General features: G+C 41.4%; 1 protein-coding gene across 3 annotated transcripts in view; it reads left to right on the top strand.

Annotated features, from left to right (window-relative positions):
• Positions 1 to 15,354: 15,354 nt before the first annotated feature.
• BLVRA (biliverdin reductase A) overlaps positions 15,355 to 23,139 on the top strand; it is a 47,398-nt gene continuing 39,613 nt past the window's right edge. Inside the window, exon 1 of one of the 3 annotated variants that reach the window (XM_061165634.1) lies at positions 15,355 to 15,457. Coding sequence is in view for 1 of the 3 variants with exons in the window: in XM_061165631.1 (XP_061021614.1) it covers positions 20,533 to 20,583 (51 nt within the window). In the remaining 2 variants the exon portion in view is untranslated. Of the gene's footprint in view, positions 15,458 to 15,553; positions 15,684 to 20,517; positions 20,584 to 23,139 lie in introns of those variants that run through there. The other 2 variants (XM_061165633.1, XM_061165631.1) reach the window with 2 other exon arrangements.

Below are 23,139 nucleotides of genomic sequence, written 5' to 3'. Positions count from 1 at the left end.
GTGAAGGGTAAGGCAGCTGGAAGAACAGGACCAGAGGCGATTTGCCACATCTGGTCAAATTTGCCAGATTTGCCAAATCTGGTCTGGCAGATTTGGGGTACACAGTCAAGGATTTGAAAGCAGAGGGAAGATCAGGGCATCTCCTCTAATGAAGTCAGCACCCTCGCTAGACCCAAAGGGGGAGTCAGAGTTAGGGGCTGGAAGTGTGAGACACAACAGAGATAGCTAATGCTGATTTGTCTAGGAGGCATCATCTCAAAGCTAGTGTATGTACATTTAGTGTTTCTACCTGCCCCAAACTCATCCCCCGTGCTTTTGATACTGTTACTGTTTTTTTATAGAGCCCCCTGCCCTTACTCAAACCACATTCTTTGTGTAGAACATAGGACCTCATCCTCCCAAATCAAATCACTGCTTTCCTCTGGGATAGTGACTGATACAGAGATAGGCATGGAGTCGTCTCCCAGCCAAGGACTTGATGGGGCTCTGAAAGTAAAGCAGGGACTCTTTGCCCCAATCTTGAACTTGGGAGGATATGGAAAAAATGCCTTCTGTGGCCCTCAGGGAGATTCTGTCTAACAACTGAGCCAACAAGGAGTAGTTGACTGATGTAGACAGAGAAGCCAGGTTCTGGAATGTTACTTATAGCATTGAGTCCATCTGTGCCTGGAGCCAATGCTACCCTCAGAATTTGTTACTGTCAGGAGCCAGTACACGCTCTTTTTGTTTAAGTCACAGTAGATTCAGTTTTCTCCCACTTTCAACAGAAGCACATCTGTATAATACTGCTAGACAATTTAAATACATTGTTTCATTTAATTCCACAATGTGGTTTGCAGGTGTTATTATTCCCATTCTATACAAATGAGGTAACTAAAGCTTAGAAAAATTTGGAAACTTGCACAAGATGCATAGTTCATTGAACCAAGTTTCAAACTCATATCTAGTTCTAAACTTTCCATAACAATACAGTAGAGTCCATCTTACTCATGTGATCAGCACATAAATGATGAATTAACCAAAAGAGTAAAGGCAGAGAACTAGCTTTAAGTAATATGGACATACTCGGTGACCAATTTCTGGAAGATTTCAGAGATCTTGCTTTAGTTTAGTTATGACTTTCTAGTGTTAACTCACCTTTACGTTCTTGATCTTAATCACTGCATAATTCAGTTTGCTGGTATTTTAGTTGGATTTCTGCATCTATATTTAATAAATGGGCTTACAATTTTTCTTTCTCATATTTGTATGGTTTTCATATCAAGATTTGGAGAAGGAAATGGCAACCCACTCCAGTATTCTTGCCTGGAGAATCCTGTGGACGGAGGAGCCTGATGGGCTGCTGTCTATGGGGTCGCACAGAGTCAGACACGACTGAAGTGATTTAGCATGGATAGCATGCACATATCTCATATATTTTAAGACACATAAGTGTCTATTTGTTTGCCAATTTTTTCTATAGGTTCAAGACATTTGTTTGAGTGTATGGCTGATGACTAGAGTTTTGTAACATCTTTCTTACATGAACCACACCAGGCATTGTGAAAAATTTGCTTTTAGCAATTTGAGTGCAGAACCCTACCTTTTTTCCTTCCAATAGACTACAATTGCTTGCCTACGTGTAACTCAACAGCAGGTATATCAAAGACTCACTTCTATCATGTCTTTCAAAGCATTCAACTTAAATCTTAGAAATAACAGCTCCCTTTTAAAAATTTTTTTAAACTTTTTATTTTCTATTGTGTGTGTATGCATGCATGCTCAGTCACGTCCAACTCTTCGTGACTCCATGGACTGTAGCCTGCCAGGCTCCCCTTTCCATGTGATTTCCCAAGCAAGAATACTGGAGTGGGTTGCCATTTCCTTCTCCAATTTTCTATTGGAGTATAGCCAATATAACAATAGTGTGATAACTTCAGGTGAACAGTGAAGAGATTCAGCCACACATATATACATGTATCCATTCTCTCCCCAACTCCCCTCCCATCCAGGCTGCCGTGGAACAGTGAGCAGAGCCCCATATGCTATACAATATGTCCTCATTGGTTATCCATTTTAAGTATAGCAGTGTGTATGTGTCCATCCCAAACTCCCTTACTCTCCCTTCCCCTATCCTTCACCCTGGCAACCATAAGTTCATTCTCTAAGTCTTCAGTCTCTCTTAACAGCTCCTTTTTGCATTAATTCTTTGGTTGACATATTCACTTAAATTACAATGACTAATATAACTGGCATTGGTGTATACACACTGTGGTAGCTTTGTGTGGCTGCCAAACTAAGTATCACAAACTGAGTGATTGAGAACCACACAGATTTGTTGTCTCACAGATATGGAAGCTAGAGTCTGAAATCAAGGTATCAGCAGGCCCACATTTCCTATGAAACTTGAAGAGGAAATATCGTTCCTTGCCTGTCTCTACTTTCAAATAATTTGCTGGAAATCTTTGGTGTTCCCGACTTGTAGACATAATACTCCAGTTCTCTGTCTTTACATGGCCATCTTCTTTCTGTGTATGTCTGTCCAAATTTCCCCCTTTCATAAGAACATCAATGATATTGACTTAGAGTCTACTCTGAGGACTCTGTGGTCGAGACTCTATCTCCAAATAAGGTCACATCCTGAGGTACTAGGAGCTAGGACATCAGCAGATCGCTTTTAGGGGGACACAATTCAACCCTTAAAAGTCCACCCACTACACTGATGCTTGGTAAACTTACTGTTCCACTGGTGGGAACAAAAGTGGGTGTGCCATACCACAGCTGTGAGTATTTAGCATTGGTGAGTACATTTTGCAGGGAGAAAAGAAAATGTGGGTCGGTAAAAGGAGTCAATAAAGAAATCCCAGTATAGGTTATGGAGGAAGATGCGGGGGATGGAAAGGTAAATTGACAGGGCAGAAGTTGAACCATTTTTCTGGGCAGGCCACTTTAGCCACTGCTTCCTTTTACAAATTGGGGTAGGTTTTCCTAAGCAGTATCTCCTGGGAAGGGAGGAGTCCCTCCAGATCTTAAAGGCAATCCAGATGGACATGAAGATTTTTTCTGATACAATAGAAAATATAGTAATCCCTTCAAAAATTTAGAATATATAGATATTTTTCTACATATTCAAATTTTACATTCAAAATTTTAGAATATGTAGATATATTTTTGGTGTTCTGAAACTTCCCCTGCCTGTGTATAAATAAGGCCACATTTGCATTTACTCTCCATTTTTTTCTAGTTGACCATTCTTATCTACACACGCAAGACCCTGTGCAGTGCCCCTGTCTTCAGGTGGTATCTCAGAGGATTTCATAAAGAGGCCAAGGCATGCAGGATACTGCACTCTCCTGTTTCTGCCTGAGATTCTTCTAAAACTACAATGTCCTCCAAGTAATGCCATCTAGGACTGTTTCTTTAACGTGTTTCCCCAGTACCTTATACCAGTGCTCATATAGCATGTGCTCAATAAATAATTACAGAATGATGAACCTCTCTAAGCCCTTAAGTGGCAGAGACAGTGAGACCCTCCAGACATTCCATTTAGTGCCCCATAGATTCAAGCCAGTTATGGAGTTAGATGGAGCCATGAGACTAATTCTAACCAAGGAGCGATATAAAGCCTTAAAATTGCACTCAGATGGCTTGGGGCAAGGGAACTGGAACTTGATTCTGCATTTCTGTTAAGAGACCATAAGTAGAAATCAGAACCTCATGGGTCTTAAGATCAAATAGGGCTTGAGATTTGGATGGAACAAAACACAGTGAGAAAAATACCTCTCACTTGCAGACTTTCTGCAATAAAAGCCAAATGAATTTATAAGCAACTTGCTGATTCTGTGCGGGAGATCCTGAAATGGTTCTGACTAGCAAGGAATAATAAGTGGAACCTAGGTGAACAGTTCCTATTATAAGAATTTGAGATAAACATGCACGTGTGCATGCTAAGTTGCTTCAGTCGACTCTATGCGACCCTATGGACTGTAGCCCACCAGGCTCCTCCATCCATGGAATTCTCCAGGCAAGAATACTAGAGTGGGTTGCCATGCCCTCCTCCAGGGGATCTTCCTGAACCGAGGATCAAACCTGCATCTCTTATATGTCTCCTGCATTGCAGATGGGTTCTTTACCACTAGTGCCACCTGGGAAGCCCTGAGAAATGCATATATGATCTTAATTTTGGACTGGGATTTTTACAAACTCTTTGGAGGTGACTGTCACCAAGGACTTCTCTCCAGCAATTCTCCTGCCCTAAGCAGATGTACTGTTGAAACCATACTCCTCCTCAAATGGTACTTGAACACAGCCAAACCTCAGGCTGGGATTTGAACCCACAGGATGGGACTCAGACACAGCTGCACTGCAGATTGGGACTTGAATCCATAATCCCTGACTTAGAAGGGGACTTGAACGCACTGTCTTTTAATTAAAACTGCTCACCTGGTGTCAGGACTTACTGACAGTCAGGTCCTTTGGTCTCGAACCTGAGACCAAAAAGAATCAATGAGGGGCTAAGTGACAGGAAAGAGTGAGTTCATTAGCACAGGAGTGAGAGATACAATAAGCAGGCAAGGGAGCGCAGCCCTGTGTCAGGAATCCTCTGGCCCTTCTTAATTCCTGAATATTCAGGAATTAAGAGGAGAGGCACGCCTTTCCCGGGGCTGAGGAATCCAGGCATTTCCTTTGTTAGTTTCTCATTATGGTGATAAGTACCCTCTTCTCTCTTTAATAGGGATTGCCTTGTGTTTTTTAAGTTTGGAATTTTAATCTTTATCTTTGCTGAGAACAACTACCTTGTAAGACAGTATATATGCCCACGCCCTGTTGATTAAAACACCTTTGCTCCATCAGAGCTTTGGTCCCCGTGTCTTTCTTTCTTTCTTTTTTTCTCTCTCTATCTCTCTATTTCTGGCTGATTCCCTGGAGCGCGGAAGCCGGCTGTGTAACCCAGGGAATGTTAGCCTCGTTCCTTCTTTCACTCTCTCATTGTCGACTCCAGACCACCAGGTTCCGGTCCATTAAAGGACCAACAGCCCTGAGAACAACTAGGGCTACATTTTTATAATCAAGGAAAAAGTGGGGAGGGAAGAAAACTACCTTCTTTTTCATTCCTGGGTAGATGTCAAGGCTTACATCATTAGTTTCTCTTTTAACCCTACATGGTCTAAACAGAACTGTCATGGTGCTATTTAAATCATGTATTTATTAGCAAAAGAGTGGTAGCATATATTAAAATATGGTAATTCATCTCAGGTTTTGGTGTAATGCCCCTTTTGCTTAGTTTCTTTCCCCTTTCACCTACATTCTTGGCTTGGCCACATATAGGAATGCAGTTTTTCTCAGGGCCCATTATCTTATAGACCTCACAAGGTCAAATGCAGGTCTTGTATCCATTTTTCTGTGGCAGTGACCTAAGTAAGTCTGTTTAGTTTCAAAATGTTCTGTTTGTTGCTTAGCTGCCAGATATTCTGGACATTTTCTGGTTGGTGTCTAGCTGATGGTATTCTCCTGAAGTCTCTGTCTTTCCCTAGTGGGATAGGATCCTTCTTCAGAGGATCCCTCTGTCCCTCTAGGTGGCTTTATTGGACTGGACCCAAAAGGACTGTCTCTTCTGCATGGCTTACACCTGACCATGGGAAACATGAATGCATCCTATAACTGGACCCTCTGTGCATGCTGACCAGTGCCAGCCAAGAGCATGCTGCTGGCTCTGCTTCCCCAGCTGGCTGCAGCCTGTCTTTCCCAGCTGAGAGTAGACGACAGTCCAGAGGGTTCTTCAAGTATACTGACACACCTATCAAGTTCTCCAAGTGGTCTTCTGGAAGCCTGGAGGAATGATGCTGGCTGCAGGTTCCCTCAAATGGGGAGAAGGGGAATTCACAGCACAGCAAAAACCCATCAGAAATTTCATTACCAAACCATCCCTCCCCTTTGATTCCTTCTTATATCCTTGGAGATCTCGTCCTAGAATTTCACATCTAGTGTATCTTGATTTCTTAATCAAAATCTATACAAAATCTGTCACTCATGGAGGGAGGGGGGAAGAGCAAACAGAAGGACAGGGAAATGGAGTTGGGGCCCTAACACAGCCCCTTGTTTAATGCTGGCTGAATGGGAGCTTCCTGCCACTTGTGGCCCAAGGCAGCCTGTTACTGTTCCCCACCCCCAACCTCCACAAACTCCTTCAGGTTGGAGAAGGTTACTTTTCATAATAGGGAAGTTCTTACTCATAAAAGGAGTAGAAAATGGACATAAAATCAAACTACACAAGGATTAAGACAAACAACACATTCATGACACATTATTACAAGAAAGGGCTTTGGCAGTGTCAACTACAAATTGGCACTTGCCATCTACCTCTACAAGGATTAAATCATGTGCTGTTGCAGCTGCTAACCTCCAACACCCCCTGAAGGAGTCCAGAATGGAGAGCAGAAATGAGGCCTCTGTGTTCTGGGAAAACTGGCAGGGCAGGTCCTAATATAGTTAGATATTCGTGGGAGCTGATTTTATGAGCCCAATTCTTATATCTCCTCATATCTAGAAAAGCACTAAAATCCTTCATGTGTAACAATTGTTTCTTGTGACTAGAAGAAGTTTCACAAGATCAGCAGAAATTTTCTACAAAAAAAATATGTGCTTGATTGCAAATGTACTCCCCCTTTACCAAAATCATATATACATTGTCCTCCCTGCCCTCTACCTCTTTGGAGCAGTTTCTCAGAGCTATCTGAGGTACTGTCTCCCAGGCGGCAGTCCTCATATTGCCTCAAATAAAATTTGACTTGCAACTCGCACATTTTGCATTTTTTTAGTCGGTAGCAGCCTCATCCTTACACCCTACACTTGAGGACATGTGTGGCCCCTTTCATCGACTTTCCCAAAGTTTCTCTGGGTGAGCTAGTCTGACTCAGCAAGTGAACATCTTGTGGCTTTTGCCTAGCCAGCATCTCTTCTCCTGATAGCAGAACACAGCATTTCCTTTTGGGGAACTACCTCTTCTCCATGCAGTTTATTTAAAATTATCTCACATTCAGACCCCAGAGTTTTGGCTTATGATCTAGGCCTTGCCTGTGAAACTACAGCATCCTTCTCATGGCAGTTAATTTTTTTTTTTTTTCAAGAAAGGGCATATCATGGTCCAAGAAGCAAGAGTAGGAGTAGGTGAATGGAAGAGACAGATAATAAACAATAAGCAGAGTAAATAAATAAATAATACATTAGAAGGTGATAAATGCTATGAGAAGAAATAAGCAAATTGAAGGAATTAGGAGCAGGGAGATGATAATTTTGAGTAAGGTGGTAGGGATAGTTCTCACTGAGATAGAATTTAAGCAAAGATCAGGAAATGGAAATTAGTCATGCATTCCAGAGAGGGACAACCCAATGTAAAGGCCCAATGGCAGAAGCCTGCCTGCCTTTTCAAAAACTGGCAAGAAGGCCAGAGTAACTGAATTAGCCAAAGAGGGTTGTAGTGTTTGAGGTCACTGAAGTACCAGGAAAAGATCATCTAGGGCCTTGAGGGGTTTGGCTTTTACTCTGAAATAAAGTGGGAAACCACTGGAAGGTTTAGGAAGAGGAGGTAAATAATCTTTGATTTTTTTCAAGGTCACTCTGGCTACTGTGTGAGGATAAACTGCAGGAAGGCCAGGAAGAAGACTTCAATGATTCAGGTGGGAGCTGAAGGAGGTATGGTAAGAAGGAGTCAGACTGTATATGCTAGGAGGGTCCACCCAACAGAATTTCCTGGCCCACAGATGTGGGATGTGAGGGAAAGATAAGTCAAAGGTAACATTAAGTTTTTGGCCCGAACAGCTGGAAGGATGGAGTTGGTAAAGTATGGGAAGAGGAAATTTGTGAGGAAAAATCAGGGGCACAGATCTGTGCATGTTAAGATGGAACTGTATTTCAGACATCCAAGGAGAAATATTAAGTGGACTGTGAAAGAGAGGAGTATGGTGCTTAGGAGACAGGGGAATTTAAAGGCAAGACAAAGACTTGTTTTCTCTCTTCTCACTTGGTTAAGCAGGTTTGTCAGGTCAAAGGATAAAGTGTGGGCGGGTTTGATCTCTGGGTCTGGAAGATGCCCTGGAGGAGGGCATGACAACCCACTCCAGTATTCTTGCCTGGATAATCCCATGGACAGAGAAGCCTGGTGGGCTACAGGCCATAGGGTTGCAAAGAGTCGGACACAACACAGGATAAAGTGTGAAAACTCTTTGTTGAGGGAAATGCCAGTCAACCTAACAGGTCACAGTCCTGATTATGGAAAGAACGACACATCAAGAATCTGTCTCCCTATCTAGACAACAACTACACTGTCAGAATCTGTCTGAGGTAATTATTTTGGAACTCTGGAGTCTGTTGAAGGCTTTCAACTTCCAGGGGAAGATTTGGACAGCAAATCATGGTTAATTTCAGTCAATTTCAACCGTTAGCACAGTAGCAACTACACACCCTCCATCCCCAGCTGCATGGCAGACAGCTGTGTACATGTTCCTGGAAAGGCTTGTATAGAGCTTGCAGGAGGCAGGAGCCTGTCCTCTGAATATCTGTCTCTGAGCACAGATTACTACTGATGATCACAGAGGTGCAATCAAAGAGGGGGGCAGCCACAGTTGCACCTCCCTTCATTGGTGCAAGTCCTTCCTCCCCAACTGAAATGAACTACAGAGGATTAAAAGGGCTCTTCCTTCCCCACCTCCCCTTCCTCTTTTGCTTTTTCCCCCTTTGGGGGCCAGACATTAAAGACTAGGACATAAAAAACAACTGTATGTAAAGGGGGAATTGGAAAGTGACCACACATACCCAGGAAAAGTTTCACAAAAGACCAGAGAAAACCTTAAATTTACACATCAGGCTGATCCTTATCACACAAGTAACCTACAACAATCAATAAAAACAAAAACAACAGAAATCAGTAAACCCTGGGGAAAGGGAAAGATCTGATTTCCAGCATTACCGCATTATTAGATTCAAATGATCAGTGTTTTACAGACGCGCACACACACAAAATCACAAGGCCTACAGAGAAAGTATAGCCCATTCAAAGAAAAAAAATTAATAGCAATTGTCCCTGAGAAAGATCTAATGGCAGATATACTAGACAAATCTTTAAAACAACTGTCTGACAGATGCTCAAAGAACTAGAGAGACATGTGGGAAATGTCAAGAAAACATTGTGCGAGCAAAATGGAAACACCAATACATGGAAAGCCTAAGATGAAATAAAAAAGAAATTTTGGAATTGAAAAGTACAGTAACTGAAATGAAAAGTTAACAAGAGGGATTCAAAGGCAGATTTGAGCAGACTGAAGAAACAATCAGTAACTTAATAGGACAATTAAAGTTATCAACTATGAGGAACAGAAAGAAAATAAATGAAAAATGAACACAGCCTAAGGGGCCTACAGGACAATCAAGCAGAACAACATGCGCATATGAGAGACCAAGAAGAACAGAAGGGGGCAAAGAGAATATTTGCAGAAACAGTGACTGAAAAATGCTCAAACGTGGTCAAACACGTGAACATAAACATCCAATAAAGTTGATCAACTCCAAATAAGATGAACTCAGATATCCATACCAAGATACATATAATCAAACTTTAAAAAGCCAAAGAAGTGATCTTAAAAGAAGCAAAGAGAGGAGAAAATCATCAAATACAAATATACTCAATAATGCATATATATGGAATTTTTAAAAATGGTAACAATAACCCTATATGCAAAACAGAAAAAGAGACACAGATACACAGAACAGACTTTTGGACTCTGTGGGAGAAGGCAAGAGTGGGATGTTCTGAGAGAACAGCATTGAAACAAGTATACTATCAAGGGTGAAACAGATCACCAGCCCAGGTTGGATGCATGAGACAAGTGCTCAGGGCTGGTGCACTGGGAAGACCCAGAGGGATGGGATGGGGAGAGAGGTGGGAGGGGGGGATCGGGATGGGGAACACATGTAAATCCATGCCTGATTCATGTCAATGTATGGCAAAACCACTACAATACTGTAAAGTAATTAGCCTCCAACTAATAAAAATAAATGGAAAAAAAAAAAGTATACTCAAAAAGATTATCAGCAAATTTCTCTTCAGAAAACCTGGAGGCCAGAAGTGGGCTGATATATCCAAAGTGCTAAAAGGAAAGCATATCAATATGAATCCTAAATGTGGCAAAACTGTCCTTCAAAGTTGAGGGGAAAATTAAGATAATCCCAGATAAACAAAAATTGAGGGAGTTTGTAACCATTAGATCTGCCCTGCAAGAAATGCTGCAAGGTGAAATGAGGACCCTCAATAGTAACTCAAAACTGTATGGAGAAATAATGGTTTCAGTAAAGGTGCATGGGCAATTATAAAAGCTATATTATTGCAACAATGGTTTGTAACTGCACTTTTTGTTTTCTACATGATTTAGAATAATTATTCGTCTAGGTTTTGAGGCACACAATGTGTAAGATGTAAATGTGCAACATAAACAGCTGAAGGAGGTGGGGAAAGAGCTATAAAGGAACAGAGTTTTTGCAGGTTATTGAAGTGAAGCTAGAGTAAATTAAAATTATTATGTTATAACTTTAGGATGTTAAATATAATCTTCTTTGGTGGCCACAAAGAAAATAGCTGTAGAATATGCACAAAAGGAAATGAGATAGAAATTTAAACATTTTATTCTCATCTAAACACATAAGAAGATAGTAATGTAGGAAATGAGAGACAAAAAAGGTACATAGAAAACAATTAGCATGTGACAGAGGAGCTTTGTTATCAGTAATTACTTTAAATGTAAACAGGTTAAACTCTCCAGTCAAGACTCATACTGGCAGAATAAATAAAAAACATGATGCAACTCTATGCTGTCTATAAGAGATGCACTTGAGATCCAAAGACACAAACATGTTGAAAGAGAAAGGATGGGAAAAGATAATCCATGAAAACAGGAACCAAAAGAGACAGATATGGCTATAATAATACCAGACAAAATCGACTTTAAATCCAAAAAGTTTATGTGACAAGCACATTCTATATTCATAAAAGATTTAATCAAGAAAGAAGATTTAACAATTATAGACATATACACACTTTAATATAGAACATCAAAATATATGAAGCAAAAACTGACAAAATTGAAAGGAGGAACAGACAGTTCTACAATAATAGTTGAAGACTTCAATGCCCCACTCATAATAATGGCTAAAAAAAAAAAAAAAAGAACATAAGAAAGGAAATAGAGGACTTAATACAGTAAACCAACTGATCTAACAGACATACACAGAGCACTCTACAACAGACTACACCTTCTTCTCAAGTGCATATTGGACATTTTTCAGGATAGATCACATGTTAGGCTGCAAATTAAGTCTCAATAGGTTTGAAAACACAGTATCATACAAAGTATCTTCTCTGACCACAACTGATCTAATTAGAAATCAGTAACAAAAAGAAAACTGGAAAATTCACAAAGTTGTAGAAATGAAACAATATACATACAAACACCCAATGGATCAAAGAAGAAAATATAAGAGAAATTAGCAAATACTCAGAGATAAATAAAAATGAAAACATGGCATACTGTAATTTATGGGACTTATCAAAAGCAGTGCTAAGGGAAAAATTTATAGCTATAAATGCTTACATTAAAAAATAAGAAAGATTTCAAATCAACAACCTAAGGGACTTGAAAAAGCAGAACAAATTCAAAGCTGGAAGAGAGGAAACAATAAAGATTAGAACACAGATAAATGAAAATGAGGATATAAAAACAATAGAGAAAATCAATAACACCAAAAGTTGGTTCTTTGAGATCAGCAAAATTGGCAAACCTTTAGCCACATGGACTAAGAAGACTCAAAGAAGACTAAAATGACTAAAATCAGAAAAGAAAGTAGAGACAACACTACTGACGCTACAGAAACAAAAAGGATTGTAAGAGAATAGCATAAACAACTGCACAACAGCAAACTGGAGAACCTACATGAAATGACCAATTCTAGACACACAGAACCTACCACGACTAACTCATGAAGAAATGGAAATTTTGAAATATAGCTACAACAGGTAAGGAGATTGAATCAGTAATAAAAACTTTCCACAAATAAAAGTCCTGGACCTCATGGCTTCACAGTGAAGCTATCATTTAAAGAATACTACTAATCCTTCTCAAATTTTCCAGGAAAAAAAAAAAAAGAAATGAAGAGGAGGAAATACTCCCTAACTCATTCTATGAGGCCAGCATTACCCTGACACCAAAGACAGACAAAGACATCCTAAAAAAGGAAAACTACAGATCAATATCCCTTATAAACATTGATGAGAAATTCTCACCAAAATACTAGGAAATATAATTCAGCAGCATATTAGAAGGATTATTCACCATAACTAAGGACGGTTCAACATATGAAAATCAATCAATATAATGAGTCATACCAATAGAATGAAGTGGAAAAAACACATGATCGCTCCAGTTGATGCAGAAAAAGCATTTGACAAAATTCAACACCTTTTCATGATAAAAAACACTCAATACACTAGAGTAAAATGAAACTACCTCACCATAGTAAAAGCCATTTATGAAAAACTCAGTGAACATCATAGTCAATGGTGAAAGACTAAAAGCTTTTCCCATAAGACAAGGAACAAGGCAAGAATACCCACTTTTGCCACTTTTATTCGATACAATACTGAAATTCTAGCCAGTGTAATTAAGTAAGAAAAAAAAAGTCATCCAAATTGGAAAAAAAGAAGTAAAAGTGCATCTGTTCATGGATGATATGATCTAATATATAGAAAACCCCAATTCATCAAGGGAAAAAAACCACTGGAACTAATAAATTTTCATCAAGGTAGCAAGTTATAAAGCCAACACACAAAAATTAGTTGCATTTTTGTACACTGACAATGAACTATCTGAAAAGAAATTACAAAAACAATTCTATATATAACAACATCAAAGAGAATAAAATACTTAGGAATTAACTAAGGAGGTGAAAGACTGGTACAATGAAAATTACAAAACAATGCTGAAAGAAATTAAAGAAGACATAAATAAATCGATTAACATTCCATGTTCATGAAGTAAAAGACAACATTGTCAAAATGTCAATAAAATTCAACTAATCTGTAGATTCAAAGCAATCTGTATGAACATTTCAACAATTTTTTTTTTTGCAGAAATAGAAAAAACCACCCTGAAATTCATGTGGAATTTCAAAGGACCCCAAATTGCCAAAACAGTCCTGAAAAAGAGCTAAAGTGGAGGACTTCACCCCTGATTTCCTGATTTTAAAACTTATCATAAAGCTACACTAATCAAAAAAGTGTGGTGTTAGCATAAACACAGAGACATTGACCAATGGAATAGAATAGGGCATCCAAAAATAAACCCCAAATGTGGTCAAATTATTTCTGACAAGGGAGCCAACACCATTCATGGGGGAAAGTACAATCTGTTCAGTAAATGTTGCTGGAAAACTGGATATCCACAATGAAAAAGAATAAAGTTGAACCCCTATCTGACCATATACAAAATTAACTCAAAAATGGATGAAGGACCTAAATCTAGGAGAAAACATTTCATGACATTGGATTTAGCAGTGATTTCTTGGATATGACACCAAAGGCACAGGTAACAAAAGGAAAAATAGACAAATTGGACTTCATTAAATTAAGAAAAATTGCACATCAAAAGTAAAAAGAGTAAAAAGGCAACCACAGAATGGGAGAAAATATTTGCAAATTATATATCTGATAAAACATTAATACCCAGAATATATGGAGAACTCCTAAAACTCAACAACAAAAACCAAACAACCTGATTCAAAATGAACAAAATAGATTTTTCTCCAAAGAAGAGATCCAAAAAAAAAAAAAACAAAGAAGAGATCCAAATGGCCAAAAAGCACATGAAAAGATGTCAAACATCACCAATCATTAGGGAAATGCAAATCAAAACTGAATTGAGATACCATCTCACATCCATTAGGCTAGCTACTACTGAAACAAACAAACAAACAGAATATGAGTGTTTGCAACGACATGGAGAAATTAGGATTTTGTGCACTATTGGTGAAATTGGTGAAAATTGGTGAAAATGTAAAATGGTATAGTCACTACAGAAAACTGGTGTTTCCTCAAGTAATTAAAGATAGAATTACTATATGATTCAGCAATTCCATTTCTGGGCATATACCCCAAAGAATTGAAAGCAAGGTCTCAAAAGATATTTGTACACCCATGTTCATAGCAGCATTATTTGTAATAACTAACCCAACAAAGCAAGTCGTGTGCATCAGTGGATGAACAGATAAGCAAAATGTGAATATATTATACATTCAATGGAATATTGTTCAGTCTTAAAAAGGAAGCACATTGTGCAATATGTTACAACATGGATGACTCTTGGGGTCATTATGCTAAATGAGATAAGCCAATCAGAAAAAGATAATGTATGATTCCACATATTCGAGATCAGTTCAGTTCAATTCAGTTGCTCAGTCGTGTCCGACTCTTTGCGACCCCATGAATTGCAGCACACCAGGCCTCCCTGTCCATCACCAACTCCCGGAGTCCACCCAAACCCATGTCCATTGAGTCGGTGACGCCATCCAACCATCTCATCCTCTGTCGTCCCCTTCTCCTCCTGCCCTCGGTCTTTCCCAGCATCAGGGTCTTTTCAAACGAGTCAGCTCTTCTCATCAGGTGGCCACAGTATTGGCACCTGTGGCCAAAATATTCAAAAGAATATTTGAAGTATTCAACTTCAAAATCAGTCCTACCAATGAATACCCAGGACTGATCTCCTTTAGGATGGACTGGTTGGATCTCCTTGCAGTCTAAGGAACTGTCAAGAGTCTTCTCCAACACCACAGTTCAAAAGCATCAATTCTTCGGCGCTCAGCTTTCTTTATACGAGATACAGCAGTCAAAATCATAAACACAGAAAGTAGAATGGTGCTTACCAGGGCTCGGGGGCAAGAAATAACCAAGGAGTCATTGTTTTATGGGTCTAGAGCTTCAGTTTCACAAGATGAAAACAGTTACAGATATGGACAGTGGTGTTTTTGCACAACTAAGTAAATGTATTTGATACCACTGAACTGTATACACTTAAAAATGGTTAAGATGGAAATTTTATGTTACAGGTATTTCAACATACACGCAGAGGAGAAAAAAAAAAAAGGCCTCCCCTGGTTGTTCCACCAGGGTCGGAGCTACTAACCCAAAAAGGATCCAGAGGGCTCCCGTGGCGGGAGTGGGGCAGAGGAGGGGGCTCCGATGCCCCCCACTAGAGATGGGGCACACGGTGCACAGCCCCAGACACTCTGCGGGCCCGGAGCATGAGCCTAGGGCTCCCCACTCCCCTGCGGACGTGCGCCCTCGGCCCACTGGCGCCGCCAAGCAAGGCGCAAGGGACAGGGCAGGAACCGGGCTGAAGACTGCCGCCTGGACAAGTTCACAGCCAGTCCCGCGGCTCGGGTAATCTAGCAGAGTGCTGGGGCTGCGCCCTCGGGGGAAGAGGCGTAGGCGGGACCCCGTCCCCACACACTCCCCACCCCGCCCTGTCTCTCCTCCTCCTTCCTCCGCGGGCCTCTCCCTCCGACTCGGCAGCCAATCCCAGCCGCGCTCCTGGGGTTCGTAGGCCGGGTGGTGGCCCGGAGCTGGGAGGTGGCTCCGAGAGCTTCAGCTTTGTGCCCAGCGGCAGGTAAGGCGCGCGGGGGGATCGGGATCAAGCTTTTCTGAAACCTTCCAGAAGGAGCTTGAAAACCGAGGCGCGCGGGAGACCCAGCGCCTGACCGGCCACCGGCCCAGAGCTCTCGGCGCCGCCCACCTCGCCCCGACAGGCGGGGAACTGGTGCAAGCGAGACTCGGCTGGCGGGCGATCGCTACGGGCTCCTTGGGGAGGGCCTGAGTCAAATAAACAAAGGCCGAGTATTAAGAACATTTCGTCCCTATTTCATTTGTAAAATGGTGATGGTTTCGGTTTTTATGTAGAGGTATTCAGCTAGTGTTTCGGGCTATGCGGCGTAGTGGGGCGGCAGGGTGAGCGAGCGGCTCTGCTTGGCATCTCCAGCGGGGGTGAGAACTCGGCCGGCTGGGACTACAGGGACCCGCCGGCCTGGGGTTCTGCTCCTTGGTATGTATCCTCCGCAGGTCACTTAGCCTCTCCTGACTGCGCTTTCCTCTTTGGAAACTCTTAGCACTTCAGACGTCGTTCTGAGGGTTACATGATTTAAGTGCACGCTAGAAAAACTAAGGCGGAGCTCCCAGCAACAACAAGGTTCTCTCGACACAAATATTTCAAAGTACTGATATCCTGAATCGTCCCACAAAGGAACTAGGGTGGTTTGCAACAAAATCACGTAGAGGCGAAGCAAGTCAGCAGAAAATAAATGTAACCCAGATATGGGAGCAAAGATAATGTAAGAGAGAAAGTTAAGTCCAGGGGGAAGAAATAAAGTGTGAACTTGCTGTGAAAATGGAAATGTTCTATATTTAATTAATTTACATTTAAATAGTGTATATCTGTTTGTTAAACAGTATGGAGGTTCCTCAGAAAACTAAAAATTACCAAAGGATCCAGCCATCCCACTCCTGGACCTATACCCCGAGAAAACTATAATTCTAAAAGAAACATGCACCCCAATGTTCATAGCAGCACTATTCACAACAGCCAAACATGGAAACAACATAAATGTCCAGTGACAGATGGATAAATAAGATGAGATACATATAAACAGTGGAGTATTAACTCAGCCACAAAAAAGGAAACACAGATGCAGCTAGAGATTATCATACTAAGTAAGTCAGAATGAGAAATACCATATGATATGACTAATATGTGGAATCTAAACTATAGCACAAATGAACCTATCTACAAAACAGAAATAGACTCACAGGCATAGAGGACAGACTTGTGGTGGCCAAGGGGGAGAGGGGGAAGGGATAGGGATGGACTGGGAGTTTGGGGTTGGTAGATGCAAAATAGTACATTTAGAATGGATAAACAGCAAGGTCCTAATGTATAGCACAGGGAACTATATCCAATCTCCTGGATAAGCTGTAATGGAAAAGAATGTTTTAAAAAGAATATTTAATATGTGTGTAACTGAGTCACTTTGCTATATAGCAGAGATTGGCACACTGTAAATCTACTATACTTCAGTTAAAAAAAATAGTGTGTGTCTAGCGAAGAGCTGACTCATTGGAAAAGATCCTGATGCTGGGAGGGATTGGGGGCAAGAAGAGAAGGGGACGGCAGAGGATGAGATGGCCGGATGGCGTCACCGACTCGATGGACATGAGTTTGAGTAAACTCTGGGAGTTGGTGATGGACAGGGAGGCCTAGCGTGCAATTCATGGGGTCACAAAGAGTCGGACATGACTGAGCGACTGAACTGAACTGAACTGAACTGAATGGCTACCTTGGGGCTTCCTTGATGGCTCAAGCAGTAAAGAATCTGCCTGCAATGCAGGAGCCTCAGGAGACGCATGTTTGATCCCTGAGTCAGGAAGATCCCCTGGAGAAGGAAATGGCAACCCACTCCAGTATTCTTGCCTGGGGAATCTTGTGGACAGAGGAGCTTGGTGGGCTATAGTCCATAGGGTTGCAGAGAGACACGTCGGAAACAAATTAGCCTACAGTGGCTACCATACAGGGCAGTGCACGTCTATTTTGCTTTTGTGCTGAGTCTCAAATTTGCCTCTAGGGAAGTAACCTTGGTCAGTTGCATAAGTACATGTCATTTGAAAGTAAAGAATACTTCAATCATTCCTCAAATATGAATGACCTTGAAGGAAGTAGAGTCATTCCTTATAATTGGCTGTAAAGACAATTTTCTGGTTTTCATTATTAAAGCACCCTGATATATTGCCATGTGAAAGTCTGTGCACTTGAGGAACTGGGACTGGGAGGGATGGAGTCAGTGAATATGGCATAATAGTTTCTTTTTTAGAGTTTTAAATAATTATATAAATGTTAACCTTTTTAACAATATTTATTTTATTAACTTTTTTGGGCTGCGCTGGGTCTTCATTGCTTAGTTGCCACGTGGCATGTGAAATCTTGGTTCCCTGACCAGGGATCGAACCTATATCCCATGCATTGAAAGGTGGATTCTTAACCACTGGACCATGGGGAAGTCCCACAAAATTTAAAATATATACATAACCACAAAGAAATCACTAAAAATTCTACCACTCAGAGACATATTAACAATTAATATTTTGATGTGTATTTTTCCAGACTTTTGCCCCATGTAGTCATTTTATTTTCCTTGGTAGGCCCCAAAGTATCAGCTCCCTTCAAGAAAGGAAAATTCAGCCTAGGGGGAAAGGTCACTTTTACCTTAACTCTTGGACCTCTCAGGCCAGCACCTGGCCCTGTCTGAGAAGGTCACCATCTCACTAATCCTTCCCCCATTCTTTGTTGAGTCAGTCTGAACACAGGTTGGAAAAGAATTTCCATACATAGAGCATTTCAGAAGGGAATGAGTTTATTAAGAACAAAGAGCAGAGATAATGTGGGCAGAGATAATGTGAGCACAGTGGGCCAACCTCCTGACAGACCATGGAAAGCCAACAGTTTTCATGAGTTAATAGCCAATTTTTATAACCTCAAGACAAAAGAAAATTCCTGCTGAAAGGTTGGCAGTAGGTGATTGGTAGGGGCACTATAGTGTGTTTACAGGAGTGGGCATCTTTGCCTAATTGGGAGTCAGGAAGCTTGTCAGTGATATCAGGGGCTTTGGGCATCAGTTACGAAGGGGCTCAATCAGCTTTGCAGGTGACCTGGGTTCTGGGCTCCACTTCTGAGGCCTTGGTGCAAGACACCTGTGGCCTGGGGCAGGACACAACATAATTCTGCCAGTGGCCTGGCTTGAGAGCAGTGGGTATAGGCATCAGAGAGCATTTCAGAGAGGAGGAAAGTCACAGCTGTGGGTCATTTTGCAGGAGGAGTAATCAACCTCGGAACTGTTGATATTTGGGGCTGGATAACCATCCTAAAGGAGATAAGTCCTGGGTGTTCATTGGAAGGACTGATGCTGAAGCTGAAACTCCAATACTTTTGCCACCTCATGCGAAGAGTTGACTCATTGGAAAAGACCCTGATGCTGGGAGGGATTGGGGGCAGGAGGAGAAGGAGACGACAGAGGATGAGATGGCTGGATGGCATCACCGACTCGATGGGCATGAGTCTGAGTAAACTCCGGGAGTTGGTGATGGATAGGGAGGCCTGGCGTGCTGCGATTCATGGGGTCGCAAAGAGTTAGACACGACTGAGCGACTGGACTGAACTCTTTGTTGTGTGAGGCTGTCCTGTGCATTAGAGTATGGTTAACAGCATATTGGCTCACTCCTCCCTTCTAATTCTAACAATCAGAAATGTTGATTGAGACCATTGGGTTAACAGAAATTGCCATATTATTCATGGTATGCTCTGCTGCTGCTGCTGCTGCTGCTAAGTCACTTCAGTCCTGTCCGACTCTGTGCGACCCCATAGACAGAAGCCCACTAGGCTCCCCCTTCCCTGGGATTCTCCAGGCAAGAACACTGGGGTGGGTTGCCATTTCCTTCTCCAATGCATGAAAGTGAAAAGTGAAAGGGAAGTCGCTCAGTCGTGTCCGACTCTTCGCGACCCCATGGACTGCAGCCTACCAGGCTCCTCCGTCCATAGGATTTTCCAGGCAAGAGTACTGGAGTGGGTTGCCATTGCCTTCTCCGTGGTATGCTCTAGAGAGGTTCATATTCCAGTTTGCGCTTAGGAGAAGACTAAGATGGAAAGAGAGGCATAGTTTAAGCCAAGGAAGCTGTTTAGTCCTGGCTGTACCATTCATTTACAGTGAGATTTTGGTGGGCAAGTATATTGGTTAGAATGGAAAAAGGAAAAAACCACAAAAACGCAAGACATTTTTGAAGGGCCTCTACAGAAGAGGAGGTAGGTTTCGCAGAACCAACAAATGACAGTAAGGCACCCAGGTAAGAGGGTTGGTGGGGTGCCATCCCCTCCCTGGTCTGAAGGGGCAGGGAACGGACTGAGGTGAGAGTGGGGATGGAGCTCCCAAGGAGGGCTCGCCCTCCAGGGCCGCAGGGGGCCTTGGCAGAAGTCAGCCACTGCCGGATTAGCAGCCTGGTGGGACAGGACATGTTGGGGATAAGTTCACCAGCCTCTCCTTTTGTCCAAACCCTGTACTGCTCAGCCGCATGACTGGCTACTCAATCGAGAGACGAGGTGTTGGGGCAAAATACAGTGACTTTTTTTGGAAACCCAGCAGACAGAGAAGATGGTAATCTAGTGTCCCAAGGAACCATCTTACCCCTGAGTTAGAATTCAGGCTTCAAAGGAGGCAGGGGTGTAACTAGTTGTTGCAGGAGTCTTGGTGCGGACTGGACCAGGGAGGGGAATGTGATAATCGTTTGCTCTGGCAGCTGTCCTTGTAGGTCTGCTGTCAGCCTCCAACAGGACCAGTGTGGTCTTCTGTTGTGCAACTTTTTATCTTTATGGAAATGAAAACTGCCTTGAAAGAACAAGCCTGGGAGGCAGAGCCTTGAGAATGTGCTGCCTTGCATATTTCAGGCTAGAGGCAACATTGTTTTGCAAAGAGGTAAGATCCAGAGTGACCGAGCTGGGAGTCAGGTTTGTTCTGTGTTACACCTTTCCGCTCCTCTGATCTCCTTCTCTGGCCAGTGTCAAGTGGAAGCTGGAGGGTGAAGCAGACCAGGAGACGCAACATAGGGAGGTCAGCCAGTTCCTGAGTGGGGAGGAGGAGGGCAGATGGAGAATCACCAGCAGCAAGTGATTTAAAGTTTTCCTGTCTCTGCAGAATGAAAGTTTGAGGGCTCTAACTTCTTAAGGATTGCAGTGGGAGTAAATGGCGATAGGCAAAAATGTTTTTGAAAAAGAAAACACATACACATGTAGCCACTGCTGCTTTTGACCTCTGGCTGTTTTAAGTGGTAATGTCAGGTCATGTTGTTTTAGCTAAGGCAGGATTTTTTTTTTTCCCAGCTTTATTGAGGTATAATTGACAAAAACATTCTAAGATACTTAAAGTGTGTATAGTATGATGATTTGATATACAGATAACATTATGAAAGTATTCTTTCCATGGAGTGAACTAGTACACGTTTACTGGTTTTGATGAGAACATTTAGGTTCTGCTCTTGGCAAATTTCAATCATACGTGACTGCTATCAACTGTAGTTACTATGTTTTACATTAGATCCTCAGACTTTATTCATGTTGTACCTAAAAATTTGTACCTTTTTACCTATCTCTCCCTATTTCCCCTACACTGGGTACCAGTTTTCTAATCTATTTTTCTGTGAGTTATTTCTTTTAGATTCCACATATAAGTGATACCATGCATTAGTTGTCTTTCTCTGCCTGGCTTATTTCACTTAACATAATGCTGTCTGAAGTCACCTATGTTGTCACAAATGACAATATTTTCTTTCCTTTTTAAGGCTGAATAATATTCCATATAGAGTTGTCCCTCACTATCTGTAGGGCACTGGCTCCAGGAGCACCTATGGATACCAAAATCTTTGGGTCCTCAAGTCCCTTGTATAAAATGGTGCAATACAATGAAGATAGTCAGTTTCCTTATCTGTGCATTACACATCCTTAGGTATGCAGGGCTGACTATGTGAATCACATTTTTATTCTTTCATCTGTCTACACTTAGGTTGTTTCTGGGTCTTGGCTATTGTAAATAATGCTGCAGTGAACATGGGAGTACATATATATCTCTTTGAGATAATTATTTGGTTATTTTGTTTCCTTTGGATGTATACCCAGACGTGGGATTGCTGGATCATACAGTGGTTCTATTCTTAATTTCTTGAGGAATCGCCATATTGTTTTCCATAGTGGCTGTACCAGTTTACATTCCCATTAACAGTACACAAACTTTCACTTTTTTATACATCCTAACCAGTATTCATTCTGTCTTTTCTGATGATGGCCAAACTAGTGAGATAATTTCTCTTTTTGATTTCCCTGATGATCAATGATGTTGAATGCTGAAAGCCTTTTGTGTACCTGTTGACCATTTGTATGTCTTTTGAAGGATGCTTATTAAGTTTCTCTGCCCAATTTTAAATTGGCCCATTTGGGGTTTTTTGCCATTGAGTTGTAGGAGTTCCTCATATATTTTGGTTATTGACCCCTTTTTAGATAATGTGATTTGCAGATATTCTCCCATTCCATGGCCTCCTTTGCCTTGCAGAAGCTGTTTAGTTTCCTGTAGTCTGACTTGTTTATTTTTGCTTTTGTTGTCTTTGTTTTTGGTGTCAAATCCAAAAAATCATTGCCAAGACCAAAGTTAAGGAGTTTACTTACCCCTTATGTATTCTTCCAGGAGATTTACAGTTTCTGATTTACAGTTTCTTAGGTGGTTCCAAACAATATTTAGGGTTGCTTTTCTATTTCTGTGAAGTATACCATTGGAGTTTTAATAAGGATTGCATTGAATCTGTAGATCACTTTGGGTAGTATGGACATAAATAATTTTAATTCTTTCAATCCATGAGCACAGAATATCTTTTTTCATTTTTTGGTGTCTTTTTCCATTCTTTTCATTAATGTCTTATCGTTTTTTTTTCTTTTTTTTTCTGGCCATGCCATGTGACTTGTGGGATCTTAGTTCCCTGACTAGGAATTAAATCCAGGCCGTTGGCCGTGAAAGCACAGTCCTAACCATTGGATTGCCAGGGGATTCCCTTGTAGTGTTCATTGTAAAGATCTTTTCTTAAATTGAAATTTAGTTGGTTTACAATATTGTGTTAATTGTGTTCATTTCTGCTATACAGCAAAGTGACTCAATCATGCATACATATACATTCCTTTTTTATACGTTCTTTTCCATTATGGTTTATCACAGGATATTGAATATAATTCCCTGTGCTATACAGTAGGACCTTGTCATTTGACTCCACCTTTCTTACCTGTTTTGATGTGAAATATTTGCTTATTCACCAGATGTGTAGGAGTCACTGAGCTAGTTTCTGGATCTCTTTGAGAGAGGACTGCTCCCACTGTAACTGTTATCCATAGCAGGAGGGGAGCCAGGAGCCTTCTATGTCGTCATCTTGGTCAACTTTATTGCAGGATTTCTTTAAGCTTTTTAATCCTCCATATTCCAACTCAGTTGTGTTGT

This window comes from Dama dama, chromosome 18, assembly GCF_033118175.1.
Source record: "Dama dama isolate Ldn47 chromosome 18, ASM3311817v1, whole genome shotgun sequence".
In the NCBI taxonomy this organism is placed as follows: domain Eukaryota; kingdom Metazoa; phylum Chordata; class Mammalia; order Artiodactyla; family Cervidae; genus Dama; species Dama dama.
The sequence above is the reverse complement of the archived record's forward strand: the minus strand, read 5'-3'. Positions and strand labels throughout refer to the sequence as shown.